The following is a 14,688-nucleotide window of genomic DNA, read 5'->3' on the forward strand; positions in this document are numbered from 1 at the left end:
AATAAATGTTGTAAAGAAGAATAAAGAGTAGAATTTTTCCTATTGTATGTTTTTCAAATACATTCTCAGTCAAGTTTATAAATGAACCACTGAAATATTAAAAAGTTAAAATAAGATTTATATGCTGCATAGTGTGAAAATGAACAATTACTCTTCTAGCTGCTGTGATGCATAAGAATATTTGGAGGAGGCATTACCCTGCAGCAACTACAACCATAGGCTTTTCTTTTCAGAAATTAAGACTTGGTGGGAAAGATAGATAGCTGCCAGTGCACAATTGAATAAAATCGTTAGAAAGAGGGCAGTTTCAAATGCCAGGAACACATCAAGAAGATTGATCAATTGTATTTAAATGAAATAGAAAAGGCTAGGAAACATTTTTTGTTTCAAATCTGTTTTCCTTGGCTGCCTTCTTTCTTTCCTTATCATAAATTGTTCTTCTGCCCTTTGTCATCTTTCCTCCCCGTGTTTCATATCTACTTGATTTTCTGCAGCTGGTTGATTATCTCCTTGCTAGCCAGTTTCCTATTTGGAAGCAGCATTTGATTACTAAATTTTAATGGCTCAGTCACCACACCTCTCATATAAATCACAGGTAGCAACAACCACGGTAAAATAATTCTTATTGGACAGCAAGTGTTGAATGCTGTCATGTCTGAACTCTAAATTTAATTTGATGGTGTCGTGAGTGTGCTATCACTGGGTATCAGAAAGTGTAGTTTGTTGCGTGGAGGTCATGAAAGGATGAGCAGTACCTCTGATCGGAGACCTTTCAAGATCTCCACATTTGTAGTGGAATTCCTGTTATCATAAAGTAGTATAAAGATGGACCAGATTTGCAAAGAGTACATTTAGCATTGTCTACTCAGACCTGTCACCATACTGAGCTGGATTGCTCTCTGCCTCCCTTCTGTGGTTTTGAGAGAGACAGTTCCATGGATTATGCATCAAATGTGTATTTTGTTTGGCAGGACGAATGGGAGCTGGAGAAAAGAAAAATGCCTGCAACGTACAGTATAGACGTCCCTTTGGCTGTGCAGTCCTTAGCATTGCAGATTTGCTGGCAGGAGATTCAAAGGATGACCTCGTCTTAAAAGTATACATGTAAGGAATGCGCTTTTCTTAATTTTTAGAAGTGTCTTAGAGTCAGTTTGCATCAGAAGCAATGATGTTAAATGCAGTACAAGTAAACAGCTGTAGCTCCTTTCTGTTCTAAAAAAGTGTAGTAACTAATTTTTTATTATTTTTTTTGGCCACAGTTTGGAAATTTTAGCTAGTTCTATAGACATATTTATAAAGTGGGATAATATTAAAGATAAAGGTTACATACTTTTAGATCTTTGTGTATGTTAGCATTATTCACATCCTTTTAAGAGCTCTGGAGCTCTCTTTTTATGGGAACATGAAGTGCTTTTAGGACTTGTTTAAACACCTTGTGCTGCCTAGGCAGCTAGTAGAAGTACTTTATAACTACAGAAAAAAGCAGGCAGAGTATCTTTTTGTGAAATGAAGCAATTATATAATAGGAATAACAAAAGCGTAAAAGGCAGTTAGTGCTGGAGAATGAAAAATCAAAAGTAGGTTTAAAAATGAATGGTTGATTAAACAGCGGATTTGGGCTGATAGTAATTGGAAGAAAGTTCAGTTTTCTGGTTGTAGCAACACAGTGTGCGTTATGTCCTGCTGATCTTGGATGTTATAGTAAGAACCATTTTGTGGAGTGGTCTATTCTAAGTACATAAACCTGGGACACACATTGTCACGCACAGGAGGAAGTTCTGCCCCTCCCAGGGTTGGCACTCAAATCTTGAAGGCATGGAAGCCTTTCAGGCAGCCTTTCTCCTCTCCTCTGTATCCCTCTGTGCTGAATTAAGAGCTGCTGGAATCAGTGCTGCAGAAAAGCAATTTAGTGTGACAGTGGACACATGGGCTGGTGCTTATTTAGAGTCCCAGGACATGAAAGTAAAATAAGTGTTTGCTGACGGTTAACAAATTGTTAGATTTGTCTGCTAATTATATTTTTTTTTTTTTTAATCGTGCCTGTTTGTCTTAAAATAACAAAAACAATGGAAGAAGAAACATCGCTCAAAACTAGATTTGATGCTAAGACTAACTCTGGTTGGTCTAAACCATGAAAAGTGATCATTAGAACATGGTCAGTTTTTCCGTATGGAAAACAGCTATTTTCTAAATGTACACTGAAATGTAATTAGCTTTTTCACCGACTGCCTCCTGAAGATCGCATCCTGTTTTAAATAACATTGAAGTGTATGGCACAGATTTTTCTGTTTGCCAAGACCAACTCTGAGTCCTGTGCCTCCTCTTGAGTGTCACAAGATAGATTTCTGTGTGGTTTAGCGCTGAAGAATAGATCTATACAGATTATGAACTTGGTCACGGTTGAATTCCTGAGTGTAATTGCTCATATCTTTCTCCCACCCTTTGCCACACGAAGCAGATATTTTCGTGGTGCCTTTCTCAAATGGTAAGAGCACTCTCACACTTTCCAATGAGGCAGGCAGTTTTGTGAGGCTTTATTAACTCCTATTGTGTTATTAGTTTCATGAACAAAAGAGGATTTGTTCAGGGATATATGGTGAAGCCGGTCTGAAAAACTTGTGTTCCTATTTCAGAGTTAAGAAAGTTATCATTTTTCTAGGTGCAACACAGAGAGTGACTGGTATCAGATCCATGAAAATATCATTAAAAAGCTGAATGCACGTTACAACTTGACAGGCTCCAATGCAGGTGAGTAAGTTGCAATGTTTCTTTTTGCATTGTTCGGGTTTTCTTAGTTTGCAAATGAAGCGGCTCTATTTTAGAAGAACTAATGTCTATGAAAGAAATATTTTTTCCCATTGAGAAAAATACTCATATTAGATGAAAGTGTATGATATTGCCATTCATGGCCACATTTAAGAAAAAATGTCACTGAATTTTATTCAAGGAATTGCGTAATACAAACTCCTATTCTGTGCTGACGAGCTACAGTTTGCTTTGGAGTTTTGTTCATATGTGGGACTGACCAAATTATTGACCCATGTTGCTTGACGTTTCTGTTTTGTATTTTCATCAGGAATTTGCCATTGCTATTGTGTATTAAACTTAAGAAAAAAAAAAAAAAAAACTGGAAGCTACCAGTCTGATCTGCTTTCCTACTGGTAGCTCTGCATTCCAGCTGAGCAAGATGCAGAGCTGGTATTTAAGAACTTACCAATAGTCCTCCATAGTCAGCTATATGTTACTGTAACTGTCATCAAAATAAATTCCAGTGTAAGACTTAAGAAATGGGAGACAACTGACCTTTGTTATTGTGAGATGGTGATTTAACCCATAGGAGATGTAGAATTTGCTTTTTTTTTTTTTTTTAAATACCAACTTAATTTTTCTGAATGCTGTCATCCAGAGACACAGTCAAACTTGAAATGAAATAACCCAAAATGAGTCTATTGTCCTTGTATTTAAATATTGTTTTCCCTGTGAAACATTAATTAGTTGAAATATGACTATAGAAAAATCTTATATGAACTAATTTTCCAGGTTTTACTGTAATTGCAATACCTTTCATGTAGTAGACTTTGTGCTGCTTTAACTTGATTTCAAGCATAATGATTATCTTGAAAATGCATGTTCAACAACTTTTAGTGGATGAGCAGGAAACACATAAAAGCTCATGTATTTGTCAGAACTGAAGTTACATATTTAACCATTTCTAATCCCATTATTTTCTCATATAGAATCTAGCCACATTTATACTTGTATTTAAGGTTTAGAATATCATCCATCTTATTGGACAATAAATATAAAAAGCATGTAGTGAAAATACAAAAGCACATTACTGAGTAAGTATAATGTCGGGCTTCTTAAATACGTTAACCATATTAATGAAGAACAACTTAGTCTTGGTCGTTCTGACTGTCCACGTAATACCTGCTTACTCTGTGATACATTGCCTGTCCTATTTCATTCTCATGAAATAAAAGTTCACAGTTAAATACCCAGTTGTCCTAGGAGACATTGGATAAATTTGAATACTCTTAATTATGTGAAAATTCAACATGAAAGACATGTGGGACGTGAGTTTTTTTCCAGCTTAGAGGGGGCTGGAAACTAAAGCTAGCAAATTGAAGATCAGTTACATTTTTAAAAGGGCTGTCGGGGGGAAGGAGGCAAAGAGAGAAGAGCAGTACAGAATTCCAGTAATGCATGTGAAGGTTGGAAAGGGAGGGAGGAAATAAGCAGGACCCTTGGAGTACTGACCAACTAAAAGATAAACTATGAAAGGTTTTTTTACATTGCACACATGAAATGTTTTCCTCTGCGACTGCTTAGCAGCCTGAAAAAGCACTTGCAAGGCTTTAGCAATAAGTTCAGATACTTCTGCTGACACCTCATGGAAAATATTGTTGTTACACTGCATTCTATTTTTTCCTCTGCTGTCTTTTTCTGTAACAGTATTGGATGGCTGGTTCTGAAGCCTCATTAGCCTTGTCTGCCATGTTATAGTAGTCAAAAAATGAGAAAATCTTGCATTACAGGAGGCACGGGTCTTTTCTCTCTCTTAGGAACCATTGTAGGTATAAGCCAAATGTAGAAAAACTTGAATTTTTGGTTTATATTGCACTTGCCCTTTTCAAATCATGTTAAAAACACTTAAGAAAGGAAACGCAGTAAAACAACAGCAAGGATCTCTCAGACTATAGTCTATCCTCTAGGCTTGCTCCCTCTTCAGATTCTGTCCTGGACAGTTTCTTTCAGCTCAGGAGATTTTTACGCAAAGTCTTTAGTTTCTACAAATTGTTATCTCCCACTGATGAAATAGTTTATAAGATAATTCATAATATTCTTCAGAAAAAAAAAAAAACCTCTTCCAGTTTTCTGGGGAAAACTAAAAAGGAATGCAAAACGTACTTTCAGTGTCTTTCATGTACAACATCTGTTACCAGTCTACAGCATTTGTATTTAGCATTCAAACCCCCACTCCCCACAAAAGAACGTTTTCTACTTCAACTGTTCTGTTCTTAAGTACAGAATTCTCTTGAGTCTTACTCTCAACTTGTGTCTAAAAAAGATCAAATAAAGGCAAATGAGTGTGGCCAGCAGGTCGAGGGAGGTCATCCTCCCCCTCTACTCTGCCCTGGTGAGGCTGCGTCTGGAGTATTGTGTCTAGTTCTGGGCTCCCCAGTTCAAGAAGGACAGGGAACTGCTGGAGAGGGTCCAGCAAAGGGCTATTAAGGTGATTAGGGGATTGGAGCATCTTTCTTATGAAGAAAGGCTTAGGCACTTGGGTCTTTTTAGTCTAGAGAAAAGAAGACTGAGGGGGGATCTTATCAATGCTTATAAATACTTAAAGGGAGGGTGCCAGGTAGATAGGAACAGTCTTTTTTCAGTGGTGCTCGGTGACAGGACAGGAGGTAATGGGCACAAACTTGAGCATAGGAAGTTCCATCTAAACATGAGGAGGGACTTCTTTACTCTGAGGGTGGCAGAGCACTGGAACAGGCTGCCCAGAGAGGTGGTGGAGTCTACTACTCTGGAGACATTCAAAACCCGCCTGGACACTGTCCTGTGCAACCTGCTGTAGGCGACCCTGCTCTGGCGGAGGGGTTGGACTAGATGATCTCCAGAGGTCCCTTCCAACTCTGACCATTCTGTGATTCTGTGTGACCGTCACTTCTCAATACAGCCCAGAAAGGAGCAGGGGACAGAGGTTCACCCTCTTTCCTCTTCTCAGTGGATGCAGGAATGAAAGGACTCAGTCTTATGGATAATTTAGCATCATTTGCTGGAGTGGGAACTGGAATGTATTTTCTGTATTAATTTCCAGCATAACAAAGGCTAGAATAGCAGGTAGTGGATCAAATTCCTGTTCACCACTAATCTTTGTAGCTGGTGTCAGGTATCAACTTACTGGAAGACATCTGGTTGCATAGTGTAGCAGATCAAACCGTTAACCCAAAGACCAAATTGTACAGCATTTGCTGCATTTAGTGGCATTGTTATTTCTTATATTGAGTTTGTAGTATTTGTTGAATAAGTACTATTAGATCTACATGATTTCTTAATTATTATTAAGCAAATCAGGTTTCATTAATATCTGGAGTGGAGCTGGCTAGAAATACTATATTTCCTATGGTATTTTTTTCTTAGAATTAGAAGCTAGTTACTTTGTTTTTTGGGTATAACTGTGAAACTATACTCTGGACCTTTCTTGGGACTACGATAAACAGACAGTATTGGATGTGGGCTGCTTTTCTCTTTAGTAAAGCAGGCAGTAATGCACAAAGTGCCTTATAAACTGTTATTGATCATGTAATAGCTGCTTCGTTTGCCCACAGAATTACTGTGCCATGAGTGAACCTGTTGATTTTTAAAATGGTTTGAAGTGCATTTTAGGACAAGGGGCAAGACAACAAGGCCAAATCTGGTTGTCGTTAAACACAGTTTTATATAAAAATAAATAAATAAAGACCAGAGAATACAACTCCAATTGTACATACTTATGCAGTCATGGATTTCTTTTTTTTTTTTTTCTCTCCAGTTCTTTAGACTTTCAGAAGTTGAAATGTGATTTTTTTTTTTAATACAGCATGTGATCATGGACGGGATGTCTAGTAATTGGAGTAGTCTTTTATGTCTAGTGTTTGGAGAGTCCTTTGGGATCTGAAGATAGAGGGTTCTTGCCCACAAAAATTACCCACTTAGAACTGTGAGCCAGTTACGCACTTAAACAGTGACGGTTCTTACTGTAATCCCTACTTAAATACCACCAGCACCTTCAAAGTACCTCCTTAGGGACAAGATCTTCCTGTAGGCACTTAAAGCTAAAGTAGCATTTCTGCCACTGCTTAAAGTTGAGAACAGGTGGGTAGCTGAGTGCACCCAGGACACTTGCACTGTCAGGATGTGGGTGGGCTAGCTTCGGCTTTCTGAGTACTAGGCTGAAAAAAAAATATGCTGGATATAACAACCCCATGCAGCGCTACAGGCTTGGGAAGAATAGCTGGAAAGCTGCCCAACAGAGAAGGACCGGGGGTGTTGGCTGACAGCCAACATGAGCCAGCAGTGTGCCCACATGGCCAAGAAGGCCAATGGCATCCTGGCTTGTATCAGGAACAGTGTGGCCAGCAGGACTAGGGAAGTGATTGTCCCCCTGTACTCAGCACTGGTGAGGCCCCACCTCAAGTATTGTGTTCAGTTTTGCGCCTCTCACCACAAGAAAGACAGAGGTGCTGGAGCATGTCCAGAGAAGGGCAACGAACCTGGCGAAGGGTCTCGAGCACAAGTCTTATGAGGAACAGCTGAAGGAACTGGGATCATTTAGTCTGGAGAAAAGGCAGCTAAGGGGAGACCTTATCGCTCTCTACAACTATCTGAAAAGAGGTTGTAGAGAGGTGGGGTTTGAACTCTTCTCCCAAGTAACAAGTGATAGGACAAGAGGAAATGGCCTTAAGTTGCACCAGGGGAGGTTTAGATCGGATATTAGAAAAAACTTCTTCACCAAAAGGGTTATCAAGCGTTGGAAGAGGCTGCCCAGGGAAGTGGTGGAGTTGCCATCCCTGGAGGTATTTAAAAGATGAGTAGACATGGTGCTTAGGAACATGATTTAGTGGTGGTTTTGGCAGTGTTAGGTTGATGGTTGGACTTGATGATCTTAAAGGTCCCTTCCAACCTAGACAATTCTATGATTCTATGATTGCTGACTCTCATGCCTACGCTATTTCAGGGAATATATATAAATATTCACTGGGTTTAGTGTAGAAATTATTTACTCCAGCGTTCTTCAAAGAAAGAAAATGTCTTGGTTCAGGCTCTGATTTGGAAAATGATTTTCAGTGTGTCTCACGTGTCCCAGATGAGCATGCTAATCACTTGGCTTCTTAGACTTCCCTGCAGCAACTGTTCAACTTTGTATACAATCAGAAAATATTCATTATACCATGGGGAAAGTGAAAGTGGTTCTAAAGCCTGCCAAGCAACGCATCATTTTCCTAAGTGTGATATGTATTCATGTCCTCTTAGCAAACCCTATAGAGGAGTGATTTAAACCTTGGTCTCATGTTACGTGTGAATATTCTCCCCAGTGAGTTACCTTATGAAAAGCATATTAAAAATGGATGAAAAACGCACTACAACTTCCTCTTTCTTTGCCCTCCTTTGAGAAGAAAGACTAGATAGCTTAGTTTTAAGGGGATGCAAGATATTCATTTTTGCTCTGCTTTTTATTTTAGGTTCCTAACATTCTCATGTGTAAGCTCCTCTGTAAATGCCGATTTACATTCCCTTATAATAAGTCTTGAAAAACTGCACGGGCCTGATGCAGTAATTCTTAAGAGCTAAGACAAGGAGACACACGCTTTTCAGTTATTACAGCAAAGAAGGTGAAAATCCTTTTAAATCCCATAGAGATTAAATTACTGGTGTAAGAAATTATAAATGCATCTAGCTGCTTTTTAGCTTTGAACTCTTCCGTGGATTCCACGAAAACAGCAAATGTAGTGGGAAGGTCTTTTCTGTGCCATTATCTTGGAATGCTCTGCTGAACTAGACAAGAGTGATGTAACCTAATTGCATGTTTACTGAATGCAGTGTGGTGTATTCTGTCGTAGCAATGCCAAACCTACATTGCAACTCCACTGGAAACGCTGTTAATTATACATTAACTTTAATTGATGGGATGGCCTTAAGATTTAGAGGAAACACATTCAAAATGGCACGATTCATCTTGCCACTCTTGGCTCAAGCATGATTTCTTCTTTTTCTTTTTTTTTTTTTTTAATATGATGGCAGTGTTAATTTTTTAATAGATGCATAGGGGGTTAAAATACAGCTCTTGAAAAATCTACATAAATCATATCCTCATGCATACAGTTTTGGTAATAAAAAGAATAAAATCAGAAATTACTATATTGTATCTAGTAGTTGGCAGGAACATGAATTTTTAAATACGATGGAGGGAAGCACTGAATAGGGAGGTTGTTCCTAAGACAAATCCAGGTTGTGGTTTGATTTCTAAAGATTGTCTTAAGTCTGTCAGCCACAATCTGTCAATTTCTTTCTTCAAAAGAGAAAGATGCACAAGTAGTTTTTTCAAATTAATAGTTTACTGTCAGTAATAAAATTAAACTTGTTTCCATGTACCTGTGCAAAAGTCTGCGGGCAGAGGGTTTTCCAAAGTGATGTTGCCTAACAAAAAGAGACTGATTAATAATTGAGCAATTGCATAATGCCCTGATTGAAGCACGGAGGACTCGAAGCTCATATTGTTCATGGATGTTTGCTAAGTATCCCATCATAAGAAAGGACAAACTGTCATCTTAAAAGGAAAATTATTCATTAAATTAGTGTAATTTAAATTTAGGTAATTTAAATTACCTAAAGTAAGTTGGTTTGGAAGGGTCCTCTGTAGGTTATGTGGTCTAACACCAATTCAAAGAGGAACCAACTTCAAGTGGGATCTAACTTTTTTGAAGTTCGTTTTGACTTTGCTCAGTCAAAGGTGAATTTCATTACATTGCTATCATTTTAATTCAACCAGACCAAAGTAAGTTTCATAAAGCAAACATACTTGTTTTTAGGGAACTATTGCTACCTCATAGGTGTTCTTTTTCTTTGCCTTGTGCACATGTCAGTTGGTACTAAATCTCAGTGTAGCTCAGTGGTTGTATAAGACTCAGTCGGAAAAGGTGTGGAGTAGCCCAATGCATGAGCTCATCTGCAAAAACACAAGTTCTAAGACAAGTATGGCAATGGAGGCAGTTGGATAGAAACAGTGGTATATACTTTGGGGCACTATATATCTTCCCACTCCTATTTACCTGTGTTCAACAGCCTCTTGGCACTCTAATAATTGTTGTTTCTCTATGGTTATTGTCAAACAGCGAGAAATTTAAAAAACAGGCAGAAAACCATATACTTTGGCTGTTTCAACTCCTGTTTCACAAAAAGCAACCTTTGGCTGACAAATTCCTTGATATGGAGGGGGAAGCATGTTAAAATTCTTATTTACCTTCCAGTGGAGAAACTGCAGAGGCCCCGTGAAGTGATGTGACTGAGGACCATTACTTTTCCATACTTTATATGATGAATGTCTGCAAGAGGTCAAATACAGCAGGGAATTGGTAGCTTATAAGTTTACCCAGTGCAGCGTTTCTGTGGTAACTTACAGTATTTTCCAGATAGAAGAAGTAGTGTGACTATGTTTGTGTGACACTACCCCAGTAGTTCACAGAGTTACCCCACTCAGAGTCGTTGCAAGGAGAGCTTCTTCCTGTGAGTCAGCGTGAGAAATGTCAGATGGGAAACAAAATGTGCGTTCCCTGCTGGGAGCAGCTATAACTGTTGGCCGTGAAAAGGAGGTGTAGGCTCACAGTGCGGAGATGAGTGGAGCAATGGCTGGTGGAAAATGAGGAAGAATGAGGGCAGGAGTGGTAACACACTCGACAGAGAAGATAGAACAAAGTACATAACTTTTAGGTAACTCCTGGGCACACGGTTAATCACATCAAACTACCCCCTGCATCTGTGCTCAGCTAAGAAGAGAAGATCTCTTGTGTTTGTGGGTTCTCAGCAGGGTTCACAGATGTGTCACTGGTGCACTAAAATGTGTTTTGTATCTATACATCGCTAACATTTAAACAGCAAGCGCATTTGTTTAATTACTCTAGTTCTATGACAATTTATTAATCTGTCAGTTTTAATCTCCGTTATGTTTTCTGACAAGGAGGTTATATGTATTGCATTTTGATGTGTTTGAGAGTTAGTTGTCACTGAAGCCTGCTATTTGAAATACATTTAAAATAAGAATAGTGCTCATATGTGCTTCACTAAGTATACAAGGAATTACAGCATTCCTTTTTGTTCTCAATAAATGCTAAAGCTGAAAGTTTAAATGTAAAGAGAATTTTGCACATAAATTGTTTCTCAAGATCATTTGGCCCTGAATGACAATGCTGACATATAAAAAAAACAGTTTAAGAGCAGGTTTTTAGTCAAGGATTTGTGGAACTTTACTTTTTCAAGTACTTTTTACAGGATGGATGATATTGTTCAGCAGTGTAATGTTTAACCCTTTTCCCAAATTCAGGGGTAACCAAATCTTTTAAATTTGTAGCCTGATCTAGCATGTAGTATTAATCACGGTAGTTTGGGGAAAAGATATTAATCCTTAAATGTGGCAGAGTTATAGACCAATCAGATGTAATTTTGTACATTTTTACACCAGTTCAAGCTTGTGTTGTTGTCTGTGAAAGTTCTGGCTTTACCATGAGGCTTAAAAAATCAAGTTCAAGGTAGGTTTTTGGTGTAGTTATCTGTAAGTATCCTTCCTATGGCTTGACTTGTAGACTGTGCTGGAGATAAGGGCTCTAATAAAGTTAAATTCATACTGTCCTCCTGGGTGTTGTCAAAAGACTTGGTTTTAGAGAAGAATGAAAAATATGCAGTTGTGATACTGTCAGGAACATCTATCCAGCAGAAGCTAATGACTTGCCGTTTATCGCAGTACTGCGATTATGCGTGTGATTGAAACGGCACCCAATTTAAACCCGGAACGTCCTAGCTAAGTCTACATAATGCGAATAGCTGACTCATATTTCCACCTTGGAGTTGGATTATGTCTTAGCAGTGAGGTTTTTATAAGCCTTTTCCAAAAATTTGTTCTGCTTGTTACTATTCAATAGCGTTGTCTTTCTTTATCTACTGAAAGAATAAAAAGTCTTAAGAATACTTCACATGACAAATTGTAGAACATACAAGCAAAAATTTAGCTTCTTCAAGTGTTATATTTACAAATTCATTACAAACATTACCTGGGCTTTTATGGCGGTGGGGATATGTTTTTTAACACTTTATTTAGGTCCCAATTAAACATCGACTGTTTCATTCTTTGAAATAAGACACATAAGTGGAATGCAAGTCGCTAAATATCTAATACAATGGTGGGAAAACTGTTTGCATGGCAGAGCCACACTTCACGAAGGAGAAAATAACAGGTGTTTCACTGGCATCTTTTGTCTGTTTTTTTTCACTAGAAGCAATATAAAACACTTATAATTGTAAAATTGTGTATTTTGTGCATTGCCTAATAGTCTAGTTAACAAAACAGTATTTAAAAAATGTAGTCATAAAAATTTTGGAGCGAGGTGATTCACTTTTGCAACATAACAATGTAGTGTGGAAATGGGTATTGACGTGCTGTGTGTATTGTTAATAGAAAAGGGCATCAGTGGCCTTGCTAGGGTAAGAATTGGAGAAATTATTGCTGAGATCTCTATTGTCTGTATAAGGAGGCTAACTGCATGCTTATAATAGTCATTTAGCCTTCCGGTCCTTTAACCTTCATCCTATGGTGATTCTGGCAAGAAATACTTGAGGCTCTACCATCCCCCCTGTAAAGAAATTGCAAGCCAATTTTCTTGTAATAACATGATGCCATTTGCATTTAAGTGTTTATGTTCCATGTGAACAAGAAAAACACCCCAACTTTCCATACTTAAGGCATTTCTGACAAAAGCCTTAGGTACAAGAACTCATTTAATTCATAATCTCCAAGAAAGTTGTCAAAATTTTGCTATGTGGACTATTTTTCTTGAGTTCTTTTTTACTGAGCTAAAACCAGATTTTAAAGCTGAGGAAAAGAGTAAGAGTTTGGAGTTTCCTTTGATAATTCACGGTAATCACAATCAAGTCTTTAATAAGGCCAGCGAGGGTTGAATCTGCCTCTCCTTTTTTTCTCTCTGTTCCTAGACTGTAATTTGTGGGATTTACTACGTAGATTTTGCTGCGGCCAAAGTGCATGAGATTTATACAATTATTTTTCCCAGATAACATTATATCAATAAATCATTTCTTTCCCATTAACACTGTGGAAATCTACTGGTATAATCTTTGCAGTGGTAATTCGGACAGTTTAAATACCATCAGAAATGGGAACACCTGTATGTTTTCAGAACACCTTTAACACCCTTAGGCAGCATTATTTGGACAGATGCCTTATTTTATTACCTTTCCTATAACACAAACAGTGCTGAATATCATTATGTCCGAGTTTTTTTTCTATCAGCTTCCTGAGCAGCTGCTAGGCGTTTTCTTCTTAATATGATCTAAGATCCTCTGCCGCCAGTAGACAGAAGCTGAATGTAAATGCTTTCCCCTTCCCCCAGAAGCTCAAATGCAAATAAGTGGTCTGTAGGCATAATGAACAGTTGCCTTTTGTCATAACTAAATGCAGAAATCAATAATGCGGTATAAAAGCTGTATTAAGGTAAAATGACAGATCTAACAAAAATCCAGAATGCTTACTCAGCAACTTGTCAATTTTCTGTCTTCTCTTTCATCTGAATGATAAAAATAATCTGTGGTGAATTATGGTATAAATTAATTGTGAGAAATTTCATGTGTTGCAAAAGAAATAAAAGCAGATCTGTGTGCCGTACCACACAGAGTTTTGCAGCAATATTTTCAAAACTGGAGTAAATAAAGAATAATAGCTAACACAAGAGGTTTTAATTAACACTAGGGAGGTAATGGAATTTTTTCTGAGGGGACAAAGCTACACTATGTACCTAATTAAAGAAAATGTGCCAGTCCTTCAGAGACTGAATAATCATTTGCATTGTCATGTTTTAGCTCCTAATGTTCTAGAAATGGAAAATTCACAGTTACGAAGTTTTGGATAGACTCTAGTTCTCATAGATGGTGTAATGATCATATTAACCTCAGTCAGATGCAGCGTTTGGTGGCATGTTGCGGTTTTCTATTTTGCTTTGTCTGTGCACAGCTGTTTCAGCAGGAATGTCCTTATTTTTTTTCTAAAGCTGATAATTTTATTGTCTAGTGCATGAAAAGAGATGAGAAAGAACTGATGTTGACATACATCATCAGAATGGAATAAAGTAAAACTAAAAGGTATTACCTTTGTTATATGACAGAAAAGGTATTCATGTTTCCCGAGGAGAAATGTCAATGAATTAACTTTCTGTCTCCATATACAAAAAGAATATCTCTGCATTCTTTTGATGCATTCCTTCTTCCTTGAGTGTCTTTTCCCAGAAGTGTTCTCTCCCAGGTTGGCTGCTGACCAAATTCTTTGGAAACCTGCTTCACCTTGACCCTGTATAATTACTGTCTGGTGATTAAACCTTCCTTTCTAGCAGTGGTAACATTTCCTCTCCACCCCTTCCTTTCTTCTCTATAGAGATAGCTTTAATCACTTGTAAATTGACTTCATTGGCTTTCTGGCCATTATGTATGCAAAATTCTGGTTACATTTTGGTGAGAGAGGTGGTATCTTTCAACTGTTCGGTTCGTCTTCGTTCCACTGTGTTTTGCAGTGTGTCTGAGGCAGTCCCTCTTCACTTCAATGGAATGTGCAACCTTCTGAAAATCTGAATGGCTCTGTGATGTGTCAGTATGTTTAAAATGATGTTAGTTAACTCTAACTGATAGTCGCGTAACTTGATTTATAATAAGGATACAAAGTTTAGTCCCTTGTAAAATGGCAATTATTCCATCTTTTTAAAGTACCTCTTCCCCATGACTCTTATTTCAGATGCGTGGTTCCTCAGTCTCGGTGGGTGTCTAGTTTCTTTGGCAAGTGTATTGTATTTTTATAGACCCACAAATATGGGATTGCTCGGTCACCCTACACCACCTTCCCATGTTGAAACCATTGACCTTTAGACCCCA

At 38.0% G+C, this 14,688-nt stretch overlaps 1 protein-coding gene across 1 annotated transcript in view; it reads left to right on the plus strand.

Moving 5' to 3' along the window:
* DOCK4 (dedicator of cytokinesis 4) overlaps window positions 1–14,688 on the plus strand; it is a gene marked incomplete at its 5' end in the record, with an annotated part of 257,168 nt that overhangs the window by 125,743 nt on the left and 116,737 nt on the right. The window contains 2 exon segments of the mRNA XM_082489740.1: window positions 972–1,104; window positions 2,660–2,748. Coding sequence (XP_082345866.1) covers window positions 972–1,104; window positions 2,660–2,748 — 222 coding nt within the window.

Source organism: Vanellus vanellus (assembly GCF_965231255.1).
Source record: "Vanellus vanellus genome assembly, chromosome: 1".
Classification (NCBI taxonomy): Eukaryota; Metazoa; Chordata; class Aves; order Charadriiformes; family Charadriidae; genus Vanellus; species Vanellus vanellus.